The 20,711-nt window shown below is 42.6% G+C and overlaps 1 protein-coding gene across 12 annotated transcripts in view; it reads right to left on the bottom strand.

The window, feature by feature from the left end:
* Positions 1-20,711, bottom strand: part of SLC8A1 (solute carrier family 8 member A1) — a 350,756-nt gene that overhangs the window by 296,365 nt on the left and 33,680 nt on the right. For 2 of the 12 annotated variants that reach the window (XM_053666914.1, XM_053666913.1), the window contains exon 3: positions 19,308-19,363. The exons of 4 other annotated variants lie outside the window; for them this stretch is intronic. Coding sequence is in view for 2 of the 8 variants with exons in the window: in XM_037162091.2 (XP_037017986.2) it covers positions 2,962-2,988 (27 nt within the window). In the remaining 6 variants the exon portion in view is untranslated. Of the gene's footprint in view, positions 1-1,437; positions 1,667-2,153; positions 2,276-2,961; positions 3,058-19,307; positions 19,364-20,711 lie in introns of those variants that run through there. 6 more of the 12 variants (XM_037162091.2, XM_053666910.1, XM_053666918.1 and 3 more) reach the window with 3 other exon arrangements.

The following is a 20,711-nucleotide window of genomic DNA, read 5'->3' on the forward strand; positions in this document are numbered from 1 at the left end:
GGGAGAGAAAGAGACAGCATGTGTGGCTGTGTGTTTGTGTGTGCATGTGCGTGTGTGTTGGGGGCCTGGGTGGGACATGCACTTCCTGGATCCCCTCCTGGGTGCTCCTGGTCTCCCTTAGGAAATCTTCACACAGAGGGTGGAGTGTGTGTGTTCCACTGCTCATATTTGGAGATACTCAAGCTCTGCCTTTCCCCAGAGCTGAGCAGAATCTCCACCTACTCTGCCAGCTCCTCCATGATGGAGATGCCTGTACTGTCTTTACCATATCTGTCATTTTTTTTCAAAAGCTTCTTCCACTACACCTCCTACTGACATCCTTTCTTCTTTTTAGTCTTTACACCTCCAGCAGGACAAAGTTTGTATTGTTATATTCACAACCACTAGTGGCTGACTAGGAGGAGTGAGACTGAGCGCGCCAGCAAGGCAGTCAGGCTAAGGAGGGTGGGGGTGGTTAAAACAGATTTCTAGTGCAAAGCATGACTTTCCAATGACTACAGACATCATGCACATCGCTCTCTGAAAAAAAAATTTCTTTGTTAAATTTGATCAGTCTGCCGTCAGTCCAACCACTGCCACTTTGGAGAGGGAAATACGAATCACCAACCCAAGCCATGCATCAGTCAACAGAATCCATGGAGGGAGGGGGATTTAAAAAATCAAGGATGCACACAGAAGCCTCGCCTGGGCGGATTTGGTTTCTTTAGCCGACTGTCCACCCATAAGACCTCCCTCTTCTTCATTAAGGTGGAGCCAAGAAGGGTATCCTCACATCTCAGAACAGCCCATCTTCCCTAAAGCTCTAGAGGCAGGTAATGCAGCTGCAAAGTTCCCTTCCAATCTCTTGAGGGAAAAAGCCTGGGCATGCAGAATCCCCAAAGCACTCTCCTGCACAGCGCCCGGGAAAGCGGACCCTTAGCCTACTCCCCGCTGCATTTTTTCCTGCTTTCCACGGCCCGGGCCACACCTCCCTTCGCTCCGCAGTCCGTGGTGAAGGAGCTCCCTGCGCCACACGAAAAGGAAGGGACTCGCAAGTGTGCCCTTGAGGAAGACCCCAGGGATTACCAAGAGGGGGGATGACCGCGGAGCCCAGCTGGTGGGGACGCCGGGATCCCCAGCAGCGCTGCATTCCGGGTGGACTTAGATCTTCGCGCTCTCGATGATCAGAGGCCAGTGCTCCCCATCTCCTGGGCAACCCTTTCTTCCTCCGGCAGCCGGCGCAGGCAGGGAGGCACGCTCACGCCCAGACGCACCAGCCCGAGCAAGCTCTCTCCCTGAGAAGCCCGGACACCCCAGAAAATGTGTAGGAACACACACGCAATTTAAGAGCCGGTCCTTTGTCAAAGTGGAGGGAAGTGTAGCCTTTTGAACAACAAATGGAAAACAATTGGCGGTATCGGACCAAATCCCCCCTGCTTGCCCATCATAAAATCCTACCTGGTTTGGGGGAGTGTGGATGGCTCTTTCCCCCGTTCCTCCACGCTAGTAGGGAATACGACGCACTCCCTCCTTTTAAACAGCTCCCAATTAGAAAGAGGTCGCTCCCATCTTCAGGGAGAAGCACAAAGCCGGAGACGGCGGGCAGGCTCCCGTGCAGGGCAGGCTCCCGTGCAGAACCGGCGCGAGCAAGAGCAGCGGCGGCGGGTAGCCGGTGCGCGCGGGCGGGAGGCAGGCGCGGAGGCCCGGAGGCTGGGAGGGCCGGGGCCGGGCGGCGCGCGCGCTCTCCCTCCCCCCGCGCACACTCGCTCGCCCGCCCGCTGCCCGCCCGCCCGCCCGCCCGCCGACCGGGGCCTCGCACTGGCTCACACGCGCGCTCGGCCCTGCCGCTGCCGCGGCCAGCCGAGGCCCTGCGCCCCAGCCCTGAGCGCGCCCCCAACACCGGCGCCTCTGGGCACCGCCTGGGAGTAGAGCCGGCGCGTTTTTGGAGCACCGAACGGGTGGGGAGCCCTGCCAGCCTCCCAGCCTCTGCCGTTGAGATTTTTCCTATTTCCTCCCGGCTCTCGGCCCCGCAGTGCGTTGTGGTCGCGCGCTAGCGCTCTCTCCCGCACCCAACCAGTCGGTTACACGCACACACCCGCGCTGCAACTTTTCAACCTTCCTCACCGAGGGACAGAACCCCAACCCCAGCCCCAACTCGCCTGCCCGTTTCTCACCTCTGAACTTGTTAATCTCTCTTCCTTCCCTCTTGCTAAAGGGATCTGGGGATGAATCAATGATTTTCTCTTACATTCTCACTCCGTGTTTTTCCTGCACATCAGACATGCACAGCTACGCGCTGGCTAGTAGCTGCTGACGCAAGCAGATAAGGCTGGAGAAGAAGGAAGGGGGGCGGGGGGGGGAGGTATTTCCCAGCCAAGAACTCTGAAAGATTCTCCGTGTTGGTATTTCCCTCAGACTGCAGCCCACCTGGGAATAAAGACCAAGAGGCTGTTTAATGTGAAGGCCACGCAGCTTTTCAACTACTGACAGGAGTAAAAGCTGAGCGTTAGGGTTCAGCCGGGAACGATCTAATGCAGAAATCGACGAACCATTCATTGCCCTTTCCAAGAGAAGCATTATCATTGCCAATACATCACTTCCCCATAATTAATAAAGGAGCATTGCACCAGGCCCTTGCACTCTTGACAGCTCATTCATCCTTACAAATCCTTAATAACTTGGCAGGATGAAAGGCTAGAGCTCACTGTGGAGTTCACAAACGTGGCTGCGCATCAGACACCTGGGAAAGCTTGTTAAAAATGTACATTTCAGCATCCCATCTTGGGACGGATGCGTAGTTCTCAAGCGGGGACTCCAAATGTGTATTTTTAAAACACCAGTAAATACTCACTGCTGGTGTGGTTTGCCAAGATGTTGGGGTGGAGGGTCAGGGGCAGCTTACCTGGGGGAGGTGAGAGAAGGGAGCTGCAGAGCATTAGGGGGAAGTTAAGTTTCTTAAGCAGAATTCGTCCCAGTACTTACAGTGCAGCTCTGAGACAGCCAGCCCATGGGGCAAAACCAGGAACCCCGCCGTCCGACTATGAGGCGCACAATGGAAGTAGCCCTCCTCTGCCTCTGCGCCCGTGGCTCCCAATCCTTACTGCACATTAGAATCTCCTGGGGAGCTTTTCAAACTCCCAGTGCTCAGGCCACACCCCGGGCCTATTAACTTGGAATCTCTGGGGTTGGGACCCAGGCATCAGCAATTTTTTAAAAAAATGTTTCCTTGTTGATTTCTATGTCACCTCGGTTGAAAGTCACTGTTTTAGGTCAAGACTCAAACAAGAATGTGCTATGGATAACCTGGGGAAACTCATGCCTTAGGAAGTAGATCTGGAGCAGGCCTGGGATCGCACCTTGGCCTCATTTACTACATTCAGGTGATGCTGCCTGAACAAGGCCCTCCCTTTAATTAACAATCATCTGCTGAATTCCAGCCAGTGGCTAGGGGCCCTGGGCTTGATAGAGGGCATCCGGGCTTCTTCTTGTCTTGTATATTCCCAGGAATCGTCCCTCTCTAGGGACATTTTTCCCTCACTATGAGTTCAATTTTCTTGGGAGCCAGTCTACTGCACACAAACTTTTCGTGATACTGCACTGACCAGTGGGTGTGAACAGAATCACATGTGGGGAGACACAAGCCACCACCGGTCTGTGAGAGTATGCCCTCAGCCAAAAACTACTTACAGTCCTGAATTTAAGGGAATGTAAAAAGGGCAGACTGTCGGCTCACACTCAGCGAAAGGGGCTTGGAGAGTCAAGTGGCTTTTTAAGCAACACAGAGAGAAGCAGAGTAAGTAAAGACCTCACCCGTAGGAAATGGGACACAGTTAACTCCAGGAGCTGAGTGAAAGAGCTAAGTGAAAATGGGAGTGGGGTATGTATCATTGGAATAGAATCTGTGGGAGGGGTGTGGTCTATTATTGCTATTATGGACTACTTAGTAAAAAGCTCAGGTTCTCCTGAAAGTGCAAGAAGCATATTTGTGACGTAGGGTCAAGAAAACCTGTCCTTAACCTCTTTATCCCAGCGGTCCACAAACTTTAATCCAAAATCCATCTTGCCAGGATTCGAGAAGGCATGAAGGCTACACCTTGGGCCTCTGTTCCTCCTCTTTTCCAACTTCTGTTGATATTAGATCAGCCTGGATTCTTGGGAAAACACCTCCATGAAATGGTCCTCTATTTACCTAGAACCTTTAAAGGCAGACTAGTGCCTAGGGATTTGGTACTCTTTTTGAACTGGCTCAATTTTTGAACCCTCTAATTTTTATTTTGCCTTTCATTTCTCACAAAAGGCATCTCTATAAGGGTTCCAGAGCCCCGAGGCAAATCGAACCTTTTGCTCCCTCAGAAATGTCAAGCATGACTGGATTTTTATTGCAAGAATTATCAAAGGCTACATCACCCGCGCAAGGCTCCAGCGAAGGCCATTGCAAGGCTGCTGCCGGCTTTGGAAAGAAGAAATATTGTTTGTGGGAAGGTGGTGATTTACATTCCAATGGCAGTAGTATTTCTTAATTGTATTCTTGAATATTAATTGCCATTCTCTCCTTTGGATGTGAGGTTCAGAGTCATGGGTTTCCACTGTTAGGTACCCAAGCATGGCCATTCTGGGGACTCCATAGGGACATCATTAAGATTTGATGCATTCTAATACCAAACATGGTTCAGATATTCATGCACTATTTTCCTGCAAATCTTCAGGAGATTTTTGTCAAGTCGTTATAAGACTAATTATAAAACTTGTGAATCAGGTCTAACTTTTTAATCCAGTCTATGAAAAAATTAGGCATGTGATCAGTGGTACCACAATTTTGAAAAAAAATATTTATTTTACTACAACACCCAATAATTTTTTATGATGGAAAAATGCCTTCATTGTAATGTAATTCCTTTCTATTCAGTTTGAATTACTTAGGTCAGAGGTCCCATTACTGTGGTTTTTTGGTGTTTGGTGCTGTTTAAGCGTCTTCATATAGACGCTTAAGTCCGTCCTGACCTCATTGACTATCTGGCCGTTGTCACCATTCACCTCTGTGCTCATTCCTGGTCCAATCCTGATTTCTGCACAATAAAAAAGTACTATAATGCCCTCAGCCTGGCCAGCTAGTGGGGCTGAACGTTAGCCATCTCCCCACACTCAGGGACCTCAGAGACCTCAGGTGGGTCTCTGGCCTCATTGTCCACTGGGTTTTCTTTGCTGCTGATGGGATTCAAAGGTTTTTGCCTCAGGAGGTGGCAGGATTCTTTGTTTACTCAGTGCTCTTGTTCCTTCTCTGGGGTCTTATTCCCACAATTTCACTTCTACTTCTCTGTTTTGTTCTGACCAGTTGAGCACTGCAGTGGAATCCCAGCCAGTAAGTGGGCCCTGCTGCTGGGTGGGGGCAGCCGACCTCCCTCGCAGTTACCACCCATTCTCTCCTGTGCCCCATGGCTGTGAGGTCACCCACTTCCTATGGGCCTGTCACAGTCTTTGGATAGCAGGTGCCTGCACTTCTGCATTTGAGAAATTATAGTCTGCGTTGAGCTTGTACAAAATCCCAGCACTGTTCGTTTCTCATATTTGCCTCTTATTATATTAAGGATCCCACCAATTCACCAATGGTAACGCAGCCGATGAGTAGCTCAAGAGCAAAATCATTATCTAGAGCAACTAATGGGTCAGAAAACAACAGAGATGAGTTGAGAATTGAGGCTATGGAGTTACAATATCTGGAGTCAGAAATGTCACTTCTAGCTGTATGACCTTGGGGACTTTTCTTAACCCCTCTGAGTCCCGGCATCTGTCTGTGAAACCTGGATGGTAGGAGTCTCCTTCAGGGAGCTATTGAAAGGATAAAATGCATATAGTGTGCTGACACAGTTATTCATCATAATAATTATTTATTAAATGATGTCTTATAATTATTGGTAAAGTTCCATAGAAATGATATTCACAAAGTTCAAAAAGTTTCTATATAATCAGGTTCCATATAGTCAGCCTATCATTATTGATAATAATTATGGTATCATTTTTGTTATACAGAATTATGTACAACAAATAATCCAGGAGAACGAATGCCTCTACAGTATGAGGCACTTCTCCTGCCTACGATAGAAGAAGCTACTCCTACTTTTTCAGACTGTGTAAGTGCAGGGTGTGGTTACATGACTGATAAAGAGGGCTCCACATTCTGCCAGATCACAGCATTTATCTTCCCTTATGTCCGGCTACCAACTTCGTCCTCTCTCTATTATAATCTGAGGGTCACTTCAAACTCCACTCTAGTGAAGATTTGGGTTATCGCATTAATTTTAGTAAGAGGGAATCATATTAAAACAGAAACTTCTTCTTCACCAAGGTCTCACAAACTTTCCTCAATATTGATTCAAGGGCTCTCCATCAACAGGGACTCAGGATGAGCCCTGGTGTGCTCTGTACCAGGCCATTGTTCCTTGCAATCCAGTTCTGAAGCAATGTCCCTGAGAGACTTTGCACTTCAGCTCTTCCAATAAATCTCTTTTCTAAGGCATTGCCTATGATGTATAGCTTCTTCTCCATATTCAATTGCTGGGCACTGTTTAGAATCTTCTGCCAGTGTGTTAGTGGTTGCCACAGTGCCCAGAGAGTAGCCCTTGAAAAGAGTCATCACAAAAATACCCAAGGGGGAACCAGACTGAACTTAGGATGTCTTAATTCATGGCTGTAATCGTGCTGATTCTGCTACCAGTGGAAGTGTCTGGAAATAATAAAACTACCTGCTCTTATTTACTTAAAAATTTACAATCTTATATTATGTGACCTAAAAAGTCCTTGGCAATTATGGGCACAGAAATTCAGAAACTACATTTTTTTCTTTTATATTAATGTATTGTCCTGTCTCATATACAAAAGCTTAACCATCTTTGGATACGTTTTAGAATTTTTGAGTATAGACCAAAATAAACATGTTGTTTATGTAGATATTAAACTTACTTGCCACTTGAAACCTAAGATTTATATGACAAATCCTTATGAACTAGTGGGATGAGTTGTGACTCCTCTCACTGTAAAGACCGAGTAGGAAAGTATAGAGATTTGCCCAGTCCTGGCTACATAGAGGTATCAGGTGTGTTGTTTTGAAATAATACTGAAGACTGGGCCCACTCATAGAGATTCTGTCCCCATAGATATGAAGTGGAGTACAGGCACTGGTATTTTTTCAAGTTCCCTAGGTGGTACTATGGTTCAGACTGAGCTGAGAACCATCGGCCTAAGATCAAATGGCTAATTAGTAGCAAAAACAAGTGAAAAAAAATCTCCCTGTATCTGCCACAGTGCCATTCAAGTCTGCTGCTCCTTTGAACACTGATGTTTAACAGAAGATAAAAACAGGGACTTTTCTTGGAAATTTAAGTGAATTGACAAATGTGTGAGGGTCTCTTTGAGTCTCCATGGGGCACAAGTGGGTACCGTAATTGACCTGACAAAGACATCTTGGGAGACATGGTCAGGAAAGTGAAGACCACGACTGCAGGGCCCGTGTCTGTCATGTTGAACACTCAGTCCCCAGCATCTAGAGCAGTTTTGGGTGAACAGTAGAGAAATTGGTAAAGCACAGAGAGTCCCTTGTAGGAGGAGGACTGGCCTATATGGGTAGATGATAGATTTGGGTCTTAGGGTAAATTCTTTGGCCCCTGTCCAGTGCAAATTGCAACTTAATAGCAATCATCTCCTTATAGCACAGTAATGGCCCTGCACAGCAACTGACATTGTCACCGTATCCACATCCAAAGTCCTGCCTGGCCACCTGCTCTGCAATGACAGATTGTCTGTGACATTGCAGGAGGCCAGACCACACAGAGATGGCATCAGGCTTGTGCCTGTAAACTGACCCTTTGTCGATTATCTCTGGAATTACTTATAAGCTTCTGTTTGGCCCAGTTTGTAAGCATGTCAGAGAATCTCTTATTTCCTGTTAAGAGGGGTTCTCCAGGCATATATTTATGGGTATTATGCTTGTATTTTTATTTATTATTTTTAAAAAATCAAGAAACTTGTGAACTTTCTGCTGTGTTCAAAGTCAGAGATCAAGCAGCTCTTATTAAACACAAGCAGCTGGGCAGAGCCAGGACAAAATTAACACAGGTGAGAATAGTCGTATCATTCATTGTTCACTCATTCCTTCATGTATTCACTCAACAAATATTTGCGAGGACCTACTCTGGGCCAGGCTTGTCCGAGGCCCTGAAGATACAACAGGGAAAACATCAGTAAAAGTTCACGCCCTCCTGGGACTTACATTTCATTAGAAAAACAAGAGGCAATAAGCAACATAAATGCATTAACACATTATATAGTGTCAGACGGAGATACTACTGGGGAAAGAAATGAAGCACAGAGAAAAGAGATAGAGACTTCGGGAGCAAGTACTGCTTCAATTCACATGGTCGGTTTGCAGAGACCTGAAGGAAAGTTAGGATTTCTCCGCGACAATGTCTTTCCTCTCTTGAGAGTCCCAGGTAGATGAAATGACAGAGCACAGTGTTTTGTTGTTGGATCCTTTGTTTCTGCCCAGAGTCAAAGTCCTTCTAGGAATTCCTACCGCAAAGCCACTGGCCTTCCCAGGGTTAGCTGCAGAGGCGTGGTTAGCTACATGGCTTCCACCACTGCATTCAGGACCACTTCACGTGACATAAATCCCAGAGTTTTCCAGAAAGGAAAACTAGCTCCCAGAGACTGCGCATAAAATGGTGGTATTTCTTCTAAGGCAGAGTTTCTGCAAGAATTCCGAGTGCCCTCTTTGGTTTTACTTTAAGAACAGCCTCTTATTAAAGCAACGGGATGGGAAATTACACCAGTGAGTTCTCATGGCTGAACCTCTTGCCAAAAAGTCAACAATCCTGGCAACGAGGGAGGGAAATCACATATGTGTAACTTAATGATGGTTCCAGGGCTTTTTTCCACGAGTTTGTCAACCTCATTTCCCTTCTTTTTGCATTCTTATCTGGGATTACACAACACACATAGTATGCATGTATGCTCACACACACACACAGTGCACTCATATACACAGACTCTTATATGAACACACACACACTCATCCACACACATGATTCTTAACTGTAGCTAAAGATCTAATTATGGGGAAATCACCATTGGCAAATGTGCAAATAATACATGGAATTAATAGCTGACCTCTTTTTTTCCTAGTTTTATTTAACAGGAATGGTTGTTTATTTTCCAGATCTTATATATTTGGCTTCAAGTCTACTCAGAGACTCAGCAACAAGTAGATTGTGACGCATGGACTGGTCTCTTTTGAACACTGATAGATTTAAAGCCAAAAAAATAAAACTTCTAAATTATATATCTTAAGGTTAAGATTTTTTGTTCTTCCTGTTTCTTTTGCCAAAAAGCATGCAAGCAAGCAAGCAAACAAACAATTCTGAATGTAGAAATTGCTCAAGTAAAGGCAGATTTGGATGGGAAGTTATTCAACACAGCAAAGGGCCCATCTCACTCATAATCAGTGATCAATAAATACGTGTTGAACAAATTAAGCAAATTGATGGAACATGCCTCATTATAGGGCAATCATTTAATGAAAATTTTGCAGCTGATTTCTTGGCTGAATTTTTAAATCCGGCAGCAAATAGTGAGAGACTACTAGTCTGAGAGCCATGAGCGGAGTCCTGCGGTGATTAAAAAATGAATCAGACGTCATCCATGAACCCTTGGAATTAAGTCTCATAGCTAGAATTAGACTGAAGATTTTTCAGCACTTGAATTCTGTAGCCAGATATGTGCTTTACGAAAAAGTTGCAGTTTTCAAAGTGAATGAGACATGTTAAAGTGGTCAGGGTCAGGGATGAAGAAGAGACCAGAGAGAAGATGATTACAGGTGTCTCGCAGAAGCCGGAATAAGAGTGCTCTAAACAATGACCAGAGAAGAAAGGGGGGAATATAAGTTTCTCTTTGGCTCAATTCTTGGCAGAATGCCAGGAAGCCCCTTCCCCCTCCTCACCTCAGGCCAATATTTTAAAACATACTGAGTTTTCATTTTCAGGAGAATCATTCTGGATGGTTTCAATTGAAACGCATATGCTTTCTATAAGGCTCTTAGTATTACAGGGGAAATTTTTTCCTTTAAGAGTGGCAGACTAAAGCGGGGTCGGGGGCGGGTAGTCTGCTCCTGCAGGCAGGGAGAGTAGTCAGCAGTGCCAGGGCTCACCGAGTGATAACAAAGAGTAGATGACCCTTGGTTGGTTTTATTACTGTGTTTTACTTCTCTACAGACAAGGCAGCAGCCACTTGGTCTTTGCACCTTAAACGGACTTCTCCCATTGTCTGTCCCTGAATGCGCAGCTGCCTTTCAAATAGGTTATAGGAAATTGAGAATTTCTGATTTTTTCCCTTACGAAATAGAGTTGACTTTTCCCTAGAGAGCTTGTGAAAGATTCTTTCTACCTACACCCACCCCAGCGCTCCACTAGCAAAGCGCCAGGCATTAAGCCCGCCCTGCGGACTTCCACCGCGTGCGGGACGCAGCTGGAGCCAGGCGTGGTGAAGCACGCGGCTCGGGGAAAGCCTTGGGCCGCCCTGACTGCAGCTGCTTTTAATATTATTTCAGAAATAATTGGAATCAGTGAGGGAAACCTGAGAGTCATGGTAACATTTAATCAAATCTTTTTGTCTTTTGATCACATATATATTATATATATTCAGAAGACTATTTTGCTAAAAGCAGCCTTATCCTGCTGGATAAAAGACAGAAGGATAAAATCAATTGGTTTGATTTTTCACATGTATATATATCTGACATCTCTTGGGACACACCCTTAATCTGGCACACACCGAAAAATCTAGTGTTAATTTTACATTAACACTACTTGACCTCATGAGGTATATATATATATATATATATATATATATATATTTTTAAATATGAAGCCCGTTTATTTATTTATCTTTAGAGGGGAAGGGAAGGAGGAAGGGAGAGAAGTATCAATGTATGGTTACCTTTCGTGCATCCCCTGCTGGGAACTGGCCCGCAACCCAGGCACGTGCCCTTGACTGGGAATCAAACCGCTGTTGTTTGGTTCGCAGGCCCGTGCGCAATCCACCGAGCTACACCAGCCAGGGTTCATGAGGTATATTTTTAAATGGAAAGCACATCCTAGATTTTTAGATGTTTAGCCCTTTGTCTGAGGGCGAAATTGTTATTTATTTTATTTAAATATATTTAATACATTTTATTATTAATTTATTAAAATTAAATAAGTTTAAATAATATAAACTTTTGTTTATCTATAAATACTACTGTTAGACAAATATCTGATGGATTTCCTGACAAGTTTGGAAACTTCTTTCCTTTGTCTGTGAAATAGTATCTCATGATTAGATCACATATAAGCTTGAATTGGGTGGAAATGGACTTGGATTTTGGTAGTTACCTGATAGCTATTTAATCATAGACAAAAAATCATTTATTCATTCACTCATTTACTGAGTATTTTTGCGTGACTATGAAGCAAGGCACCATGTTAGACAAAGGGAATCATCAGTGAATACATGAACAAATGGGGCTTTTATCTTGGGGAATAAAAGATACTAATCACATTACATAAGTTTCTAACAGAGGAAGCTGACCTTTTTCAGGAAAGTCTGCAAGCTCAAAAAGAAGACTAAGGAATGACTAGGAGAAGAGGTAAGTGAACTTAGTTTAGTCTTGGACAGCAGAACTTCAGGTGCAAAGGCCCTGGGGTGAGGAGGAGCAGTCAAAGGGAATGAAAACTGGTCCGAGCATGGAAAGCACAGAAGGTAAGAGAGGAGGGGTGTTAGCAGGGGTCGCAGGGTAGGCAGAGCCATGCACAACTACAGGGCGTGGCCTTTGCCTCTTTTTTCAAGATTGAGATAACCTATCCATTTCATTCTGAAGACTTGCCTTAGTTTTCCTATGGACAACTGGAGCCTTGCATAGGTTTTCCTTTCTTCACTTTTCCTGCTTTCCTTGCTCACGCATGGTTTATCAGAACTCTGAGTTTGGTATTAAGGGGGAGACTTAACAACTGGAAAATTTCAAACAAATTAAGCCGTTCATATTTTCTAGGTGTGATTTTACTTATCACGGTTGTGCCTTGTCAGGGGTCTCCTCTGTGATTATCAGTGATTACCACAATGACAACTCCACTGGTGGGCTTTTCCAATTATATAGTGGAATTTTATTCTTTTTACACCCACATATCTTCCAGACATGCCCTTCTAAATAACTCCAATAGATAAAAAATATTTCTAGCCCAAGTAAACCCCCCACCCTGAAAAAAAAAGCACTGGATAAATTATCAAATGGAGGCAATGCATTTCATAACTTTAAAAGATTCCCACATTGCCACCTTTTTATTTGAAGTTAAAGTTTCTGCTTTGTGGTATGCAAACGAATTAGCAATTACACTGCATGCTACACATTCTGCTAGGAGTTGTGGAAGGACAGCACTCCACTGGCTCCTCCACTGAGGCAAAGAGGCGAGGCCCCCAAAAGAATTGCTTTAAAGGCTGTAAGAAGGAGAGATTGGCATCTGATTTGCCAGTCAGCCTTCAGCTGACTTCTGCATCACATACTCCTGGAGCAGGGGGAGGACCATTGAGGAGAGATGGCATGGGGTGATCTCAGAAGGGGTGTTGTGGTGGAAGAGAGATGGAGGCTGCACACCTGCCAAAGATTCTACCACAGGACATCAGGTGCATTTGTGTAAGGTCACAGTTCGAGGTTAACCTTAAATAAGAGTCTAATCACACAGACGTTTCCTAATGCCTAGAGGAGATGCTGCGTGAAGGGTCCCTCTCTTGCGGGGACTGTAGAGGACTTCACCCAACCACAAAGAACATATAACCAATGAGATCATTCAGCAGCAGAGAGCGACGTGAAGAAGTTGTGACCTTGTCACAGAGGTGCTCCCTTCCCGCCCTCCCTGTTAGAATGCCACTGGAGTGCCTGGCAAGGGGATGGGCAGAGGGTTGACGATATCCTCTTCTCCAAGTCTTTCGAGCAGCGATTCTCAACTGGAGTAGTACTGCTTCTTATTAGGGGCAACTGGAAATTCATGGGGACTGTTTCTCCACAATAATACAAGAGTTGCTATGGATGTTTATTTGACAGGGCCAGGGATGCAACACATCTTGCCATGTGTGATATAGTCCTTCATTCCACATAACTTTCAAACGTTCTACAAGACACTCAGGTCGGTGCCGCATTTACTTTCTGAGCCTGGAACCTCACTCTGGCTTTGGTATAATAGCCAAGTTTTTTGTTTTTGTTTCTTTCTTTTCTTTCTTTTCTTTCTTTTCTTTCTTTCTTTCTTTCTTTCTTTCTTTCTTTCTTTCTTTCTTTCTTTCTTTCTTTCTTTCTTTCTTTCTTTCTTTCTTTCTTCCTTCCTTCCTTCCTTCCTCCTTCCTTCCTTCCTTCCTTCCTTCCTTCCTTCCTCCTTCCTTCCTTCCTTCCTTCCTCTCTCTCTCTTTCTCTCTCTCTCTCTCTATTTCTTCCTTCCTTCCTTCCTTCCTTCCTTCCTCTCTCTCTCTCTCTTTCTCTCTCTATTTCTTCCTTCCTTCCTTCCTTCCTTCCTTCCTTCCTTCCTTCCTTCCTTCCTTCCTTCCTTTCTTTCTTTCTTTCTTTCTTTCTTTCTTGTTTTACTTGTTTTAACTTTCATTGACTTTCCCAGGAATGTAAGTACTGAATATATTGAGAAAAGATCATGCTTTGTTTTATTTGGAATTTAACAAGAGCTGTTCATTATTTTGGAAAATCACTTCACTGATGGAAAATGTTGCTTGTTAATCAGCACTTGCAGCTGCTGCCCTTGAGGCGGGACAAGCATCTGACTGCCACGCCACACCTTCTAGAGGGCTCATGCCTGACTTTCAGAGCATGAACACGTATTCGTTTACTATAAAATACTGGCATTGATTCTTCTTTTGCATTGTAGTCAGAACATTGTGTAGAGTTTGGAAAAATATTCATGTAGTATGGTATAGTACAATTGACTATTTCAGAATAATGCAGAGGTTGCTACAGAGAACTTTTTGATAATTGCTAGATGGGGGGGCTCAGGGGATAGGCAGGAAAGGAGAAGGGATTACAGAATAAGGGATAAATCGGTAATTACAGAATCATCATGGGATGTAAAGTGCAGCATTGGAATAGAGCAGCCAAAGGACACGTAGTACATGACCCATGGACGTGAACAATGGTGGGGGGCTTGCCTGAGGGAGTGGGGTGGGACAAGGGGGGAACTGGAAGACCTGAAATAGAATAATCGATGAAATATAAGAAATAATAAAGAAGAAATGCATCCTTTAAATCTAAACATTTAAAATTATTTCAATACTTTTTGTCTATTTTTCCCATCCCAGCCTCCCCTGCCCCTTGTAACAAGGAATTCTAGGCGAGAGAAAGAAGAGATTGCAACAACATGAGAAATATGCTGAGTGAAATAGGCCAGGTGCTGAAAGACAAATACCATATGATCTCACCTTTAACAGGAAGCTAAACAACAAAACAAACAAGTAAGCTGAAACAGTAAACATTTTTTTAAGTAGGTTGCTACAGCATTTTAAATCAGATCTGAACAAATCGACCGCCTCTCCAAGTTCCTAACTTCTCAAGATTTGCAAAGGCTCCCTGCTGTGGGATTTGGGGGAGAAATCTAAATGGATTATGAGACCAAAATTTAACCACAAATAGAAATGAGTCGGTTGCAAGAATGAGACTCTTTTAATCACTTAAATTGACTGAAACATGTCTGGACTGATAAGCCCTCAGAGAGCTTCTTCAGGAAAGAAGTATCTCTAGACCTCCACTGGGGACTCTCCCTGGAAAGTGACATCAGGGTTCTCCCAGCAGCTTTTATATCCAATGGCCAGCTGCCTGTCACATGCCTGAAGAGTGGAAAGAATGTAGAGTTTCAGTTCTGCTACTGACTAGCTGCTGGTGAACTCACCACCACTCTGAGCCTTGCTTCCCTTGCAAATTGAGGATGCTTATGATTTTTCTGCTCCATTCAATATTATCGTGAGAATAGTTTGGTGCCAGAAGTATAAAGTCATCTGTGATGAAAGGAAATGCAATGTTGTGCCTTCCTGGGTTCCACAGTACACAGATCCAAGCAGTGTGTACAAGAATGATACCTCACAGCTCGTGAGGGTTGGCTGAATGTGCCCCCTCTTCCTGCCTTCAAGGAGCACAGACAGTGGGATTTGGACTTGGTCTCTTAATGCTTAACTTCTTTATTCACATGTATGATGTACTTGAAAACACCATTTATGATCACTTAACATCGTTAACTCATTTATACATGACCCGAGAGCATTAAATGTGTCTAAATATCCAGGCTAGTTAATCATATATTTTATAGGAACTAGTGATTTAAAAAACAAAATATGCAGAGAAAGCAAGAAGATGGATATGTATTTTAAAAGATGAGTTAATTTGAGAGTGAAATCCCACCTGGTATGCATGAGGAAAGCAGTTAATTAAATTCTTTGAAAGGAGTGAACTGGACCCCCGAGGCTGGTGGAGCTGGTTACAACAGCAGTTTCCGACCAGCCTGCTGCAGGAATTTTAAAACATGCAATACCTGACAATTTAGTCAGGGCCACTGACCTCTTTTCCCTTAGATCATCAAATTAAAAGAAAATGACAGCAAACAGCACAACAATAGCTGTCCAGTATGAATGAATCAAAAGTATGCCTATTGTTTTGGTGTGCCACAGAATTTTAGCAATTAGTTTATGTGTTTAAAATGCAGTGTTGATCATGCTCTGTAGGGTATTTGACCCTCACGAGGACTGTTCAGTTTTGGATTCTTACCCATCCATAGTCTCCACTCTTAACCACAAGCTTCCCACTTTGAAAATGTCTCCCTGTGCACAGAGCTGAGAGCGTAATAGGGGGCTGATGCACATCCAACCTCCCTAGTAAAAAAAAACAACTCCGAGGGGAAGGATGTGCCCCACGATCACCACCCTGCCCAGGACAGAGTAACGCTGCCCTCCTAGTCAAAGGTCAGCAGGGCCATGGTCAGAGTTGCTCCTGAAGAGGGGGCGATGGTCTCCTAGGTAAGGGTGGAGGGACACCAAAAGTCCACACTGTGTCATTCACTTCTCTAAATCCTCTTTGACCTCTCAGTTAAAAACATTTATAGCTGCCATCTTTGTCTCCTTTGTCTCATTATTCGACAGAATAATGCTTTGGTATCTTTTGCTCCTGTTAGAGACAATTTCTTCCTTAATTATATAAAGGTCATATAATGTATCTTTGCACTTGACATTCACATAAAAAACTGCAGTCCTTGTTATTCCCTTCAGAATGGTGTTCACTTTAATTAATTCCTAATTAATTTCTGCCTTTTCCCAAAGGAAAAAACAATGATTTTTTTTGTGATACTTAAATTCACTAATGCGTTCACAATCTTTATCTATTACATTCATGAAATTAAACTTATATGGCTATCACCTTTGCAATCTTTACAGTTAATTTTTGATAACAAAATGGGAATAAAAACTTTTTCACCTATCACCATATAACTGCAAAAATAAATTTAATTACTAGTGTATGGCTATAACTTTAAGCAAATCATTTCCCCTTTATTACCTGTAAAATGGGAGTGCAGAGGTGATTTCTGTTCCCTTTTCCCATTAAAACATTGGCATTTCATGATATAAAGTCTCAGTGCTGGCTCCCGGCTTCAGTGCTCACTTCCCTTCACTTGGTCTATGTTGTATGTTATGAGAGAGGAGATATGGAATTATCAAAAGCCCCCTCTATGTTGGGGAATTCTCTTTATCTTGCTTGAAATATATGGTACACATTCCTTTTCTCTGGGGGGATAATTCTGAAATAACACTAACTGTAGTGCCCTTTATTTATTTAAAAACGAGTGGCATTTTGTGTATTCCCAGTGTGCATGAACCCTTTGTACATAATAATCAATATTATAATACTTTCATTACCTTTTATTATAGTAAATTTTAAAGATTTTTCATTTATTTTGTATTATTTATCTTTAGAGGGGAAGGGAAGGAGAGAGGGAGAGAAATATCAATGTGTGGTTGCCTCTCATGCGTTCCCCTGCTGGGAACTGGCCTGCAACCCAAGCATGTGCCCTGACTGGGAATCGAACCACGATCCTCTGGTTCACAGGCCCATGCTCAATCCACTGAGCTATACCAGCCAGGGTTTTTATAGTAAATTTTAAACATACATAAAAGTAGAGGGAGAACCAGAATAAGTGTCAATGTGCCCATTTGCAGCTTCACTGGGTGACAACAAGTAGTCAATTTTGCGGCACTTGGAGTTCACCTCCACCTTTCAGGTGTGATTATTTTAAAGCCACTTTTGGATATCACATCATTTCATTAGTAAATACCTGCACGTGTATTTCTAAAAGAGAACTCTTTGTTTTTCTTGACTGCATCAACATTATCATGCTTAAAAATTAATAATAATCACTTAAATTAATCAAATATGAACTATAGAAATTTCTCTGATTCTCATTAATAATATGTTTGCAGTTGGTATGTGAGAATACTGATCTCAATAACATCAAAACATTACATGTGTCTGAAATGTCTTCAAGACCTTCTTTATAATTCCTTCTCTTATTTAATTCCTACAATTTGATGGCCCTAAAAATTCAAGCCTTTTTTTCTATCAAGTTTCACACATTCTACAATTTGCTGATTGCATTGCTGTGGCATTTTATATGGATTTCTTCCTCCTCCTTTCTATACACTTAGATGCTTAGCTGGCATGACTGTGTTATAGAAGTGTTTTCTCTTTATCTTCCAATTTGTTATTTAAAAAGTATTTTATTGACTAATTTCTTTATGAGAGAAAAACAGAAAGAAGGAAGGAGGGAGGGAGAGAGAAAGAGAGGCAGTGGGAGAGAGAGAGAGAGATCAATTTGTTATTCCATTTATTTATGCATTCATTGGTTTCTTCTTGTATGTGTCCTGATGAACTATTGAACACGCAAACTTAGCATACTGGGACAATACTCTAACCAGCTGAACTACCTGGCCAGGGCCACTTTACTGGATTAAGAAGAAAACAAAAAGAGGTCTGGTTGCCCTCTTTTTGTGTTGTTAACCTTACTAATATGCTCAGATATCATCAGCTTGATTCATTAATGTTTTTCAACTAATGCCTTCAGCAAAAATTGGTGATTATTTTCCAGAATCTTCATTTCATTGGAGATTTCAAATTGGTAATATTTTGTGTATCATTACTTCATAATTTACTGATTAGAACTCATTGTTTATAATAGCAAAATTTATTGTTTGTAATAGCAAAAACTTATTGCAAACAATCTAAATGTCCAAAAACAGTTGACACTAATCAGGGGCACTGACCTCTTTTCCCTTTAAATTTAGGGCAGACACTAAAAACGAAATTATAGATCCATGTTGATAAGAACAGAATGATCTACAGGTCAAAACAGAATATAAATCTATACTGACATGAACATATATTGTGTTAAAAGCAGGTTGCAAAGTATAATGTATACTTGGGTGTACTATTTATTAAAAAGGATAATTTTATATGAATAGATAAAGATATATAGATATATGCATAGAAAAATTCTGAAAGTCTATACTTGCAAATGTAACATATTTATTGATGTCTGGATGGTGGGGTTTGAGTAATTTTCTCTTTCCACTTTACATACTTTCATTAACACATGAATATTTTTCAAAGTTAACAATAAAAAGTAAATATAATTGAAATTTTACATTTTTATGTTTAAAGGAGTATTTTCAGCCAACGATAAAAAAATCTACTTGAAAGAACCCAGTAAATCAATTTTAATTTGTAAATAAGATCCCTGTTCACTGTCATTTAATCCTAATGTACCCCTGTTTCTTTTTCCCTTAAATCTCACAGTCCAGATTATAGGTGAGTGTTTTGCTGTTACCATGATTGTTACCATCCAACCTAAAAAATGTTTAGCCTGAACTTGATGCTTCTTATCACCTGTGAAATTGCTGATTTTATCTCGAACCAGCTGCTGGAAAGGTTTGGACTCTCCAACAGATGCCTTTGCCACCACTAACGTTCCATGGTTGTTGGAGACTCTGTACATATTACGCTATTTAATCTTCAGAGCCATCCTCTGATATGAGTGTTGATAACCTTATTTTACAGATGGGAGAAAGGCCCATTTTCACAGCTAATAAACCCTTACACTGGACTACCCCTACACCCCTGCCCCTACCCAGCATTTTTTACTCGAAGACTCATTGTTTGCCTGCTTGACCACTACATTTCCAGATCAACCTCATTTGCTTTTCTTCTGCCTTGAAAGCCTTACCTGCCAAGTCTGAACTGCACAGAGACTGTCTCACTTAGTTCTCTGCCGCCGCATTTCTGTTGGAATAGATGACCTTATCCGTCAGTGTCTAAACTCTCATGGCACCAGCACAATTTCAGTTCCTGTAACCACCCAACCCCACCCATCACCCTATGTACTGAGATAGTAATACATTGCGAGCTAAGCACACCGATTTCCTACTACTGCCTAAAAATAATCTTTCTTCATTAGTCACATAGAGGAAGCACACCCTTCATTAAAATAAGAAGTTACTGACCTCAGGCATCTGTCTGGAAATACCCTATTTTTACCACCCCCAGCCCCCAGCAAGGCAATAAAGTTGACAGGAAATCTGGCATGATTACTGTAATTGCAACATGTTGAAGCCATTTTTTAAAATTACAAGTAGTGAAAATCTCAGATAACTTTGGCAAGATTTTTTAATCAAAACTTTTTAAGATAACACTTTAGTATACATGTTTCTTTTACATGCTGGTAAATCTCAAAAAAAAAAACCAAGCAATCATAAAAAACATTTATCCAGCTACAATGCATCAACTAATAGGGCAGAGCATCAAGTACAAAGAAGACAAAGAAATGCACTGAGATTGTGAACAAACTTGACCTATATGTAAACCAGGGCATTATAAACATATGGGCATGAAAGCAAAGAGATTGAAGTGGTATGGAAAGCCAAGTGCTGCCATGGTGACATTCTGACTTGTGTATGATAAAGAGATGTTCATTTTACATGACAACCATGCAATAAACTTATACTCGCATTCTGTGGTGCAAAGAACTGTAAGATCATAAACTGGGAGATCTGGATGCAAACCTGACAATATCTATCAAAATAACTCTTATTCTCTGTGAGCCTCATAAAATTGTCCCCTTTATTTATTTGTTTATTTTAAAGATTTTATTATTTATCTTTAGAAGGGAAGGAAAGGAGAGAAGGAGAGAAATATCAGTGTATGGTTGCCTCTCGTGTGTCCCCTGCTGGGAACTGGCCTGCAACCCAGGCATGAGCCCTGACTGGGAGTCAAACCGCAGTTGTTTGGTCCACAAGCCCATGCTCAGTCCACTGAGCTACATCAGCCAGGGCTAAAATTGTCTCCTTTATAAGATGGAATGAAGCTTTTCATCCACCTACCCCACGGAGTTGGGAGATTACAGAACACACATGAGAAAGTGCTTGATAAAACATACAGCACTGTATTAGTATAAGGCTGAGTTATTTGCCAATTACGAGATCCTACCTGTTGTTACCCAACATTCTTATTGGCTGTTTCAAAGATGTACAGTTGTCCAACAAAATGGTTTTGAGTGCCTACAATGTACCATTCCTGTTCTAGGTGCCATGGGTAAATCAGTGAACACAATAAAACTTCCCACCCTCCTGGA

Source organism: Artibeus jamaicensis, unplaced genomic scaffold (genome assembly GCF_021234435.1).
Source record: "Artibeus jamaicensis isolate MK-2021 breed Jamaican fruit bat unplaced genomic scaffold, CSHL_Jam_final contig_465, whole genome shotgun sequence".
Taxonomy (NCBI): Eukaryota; Metazoa; Chordata; class Mammalia; order Chiroptera; family Phyllostomidae; genus Artibeus; species Artibeus jamaicensis.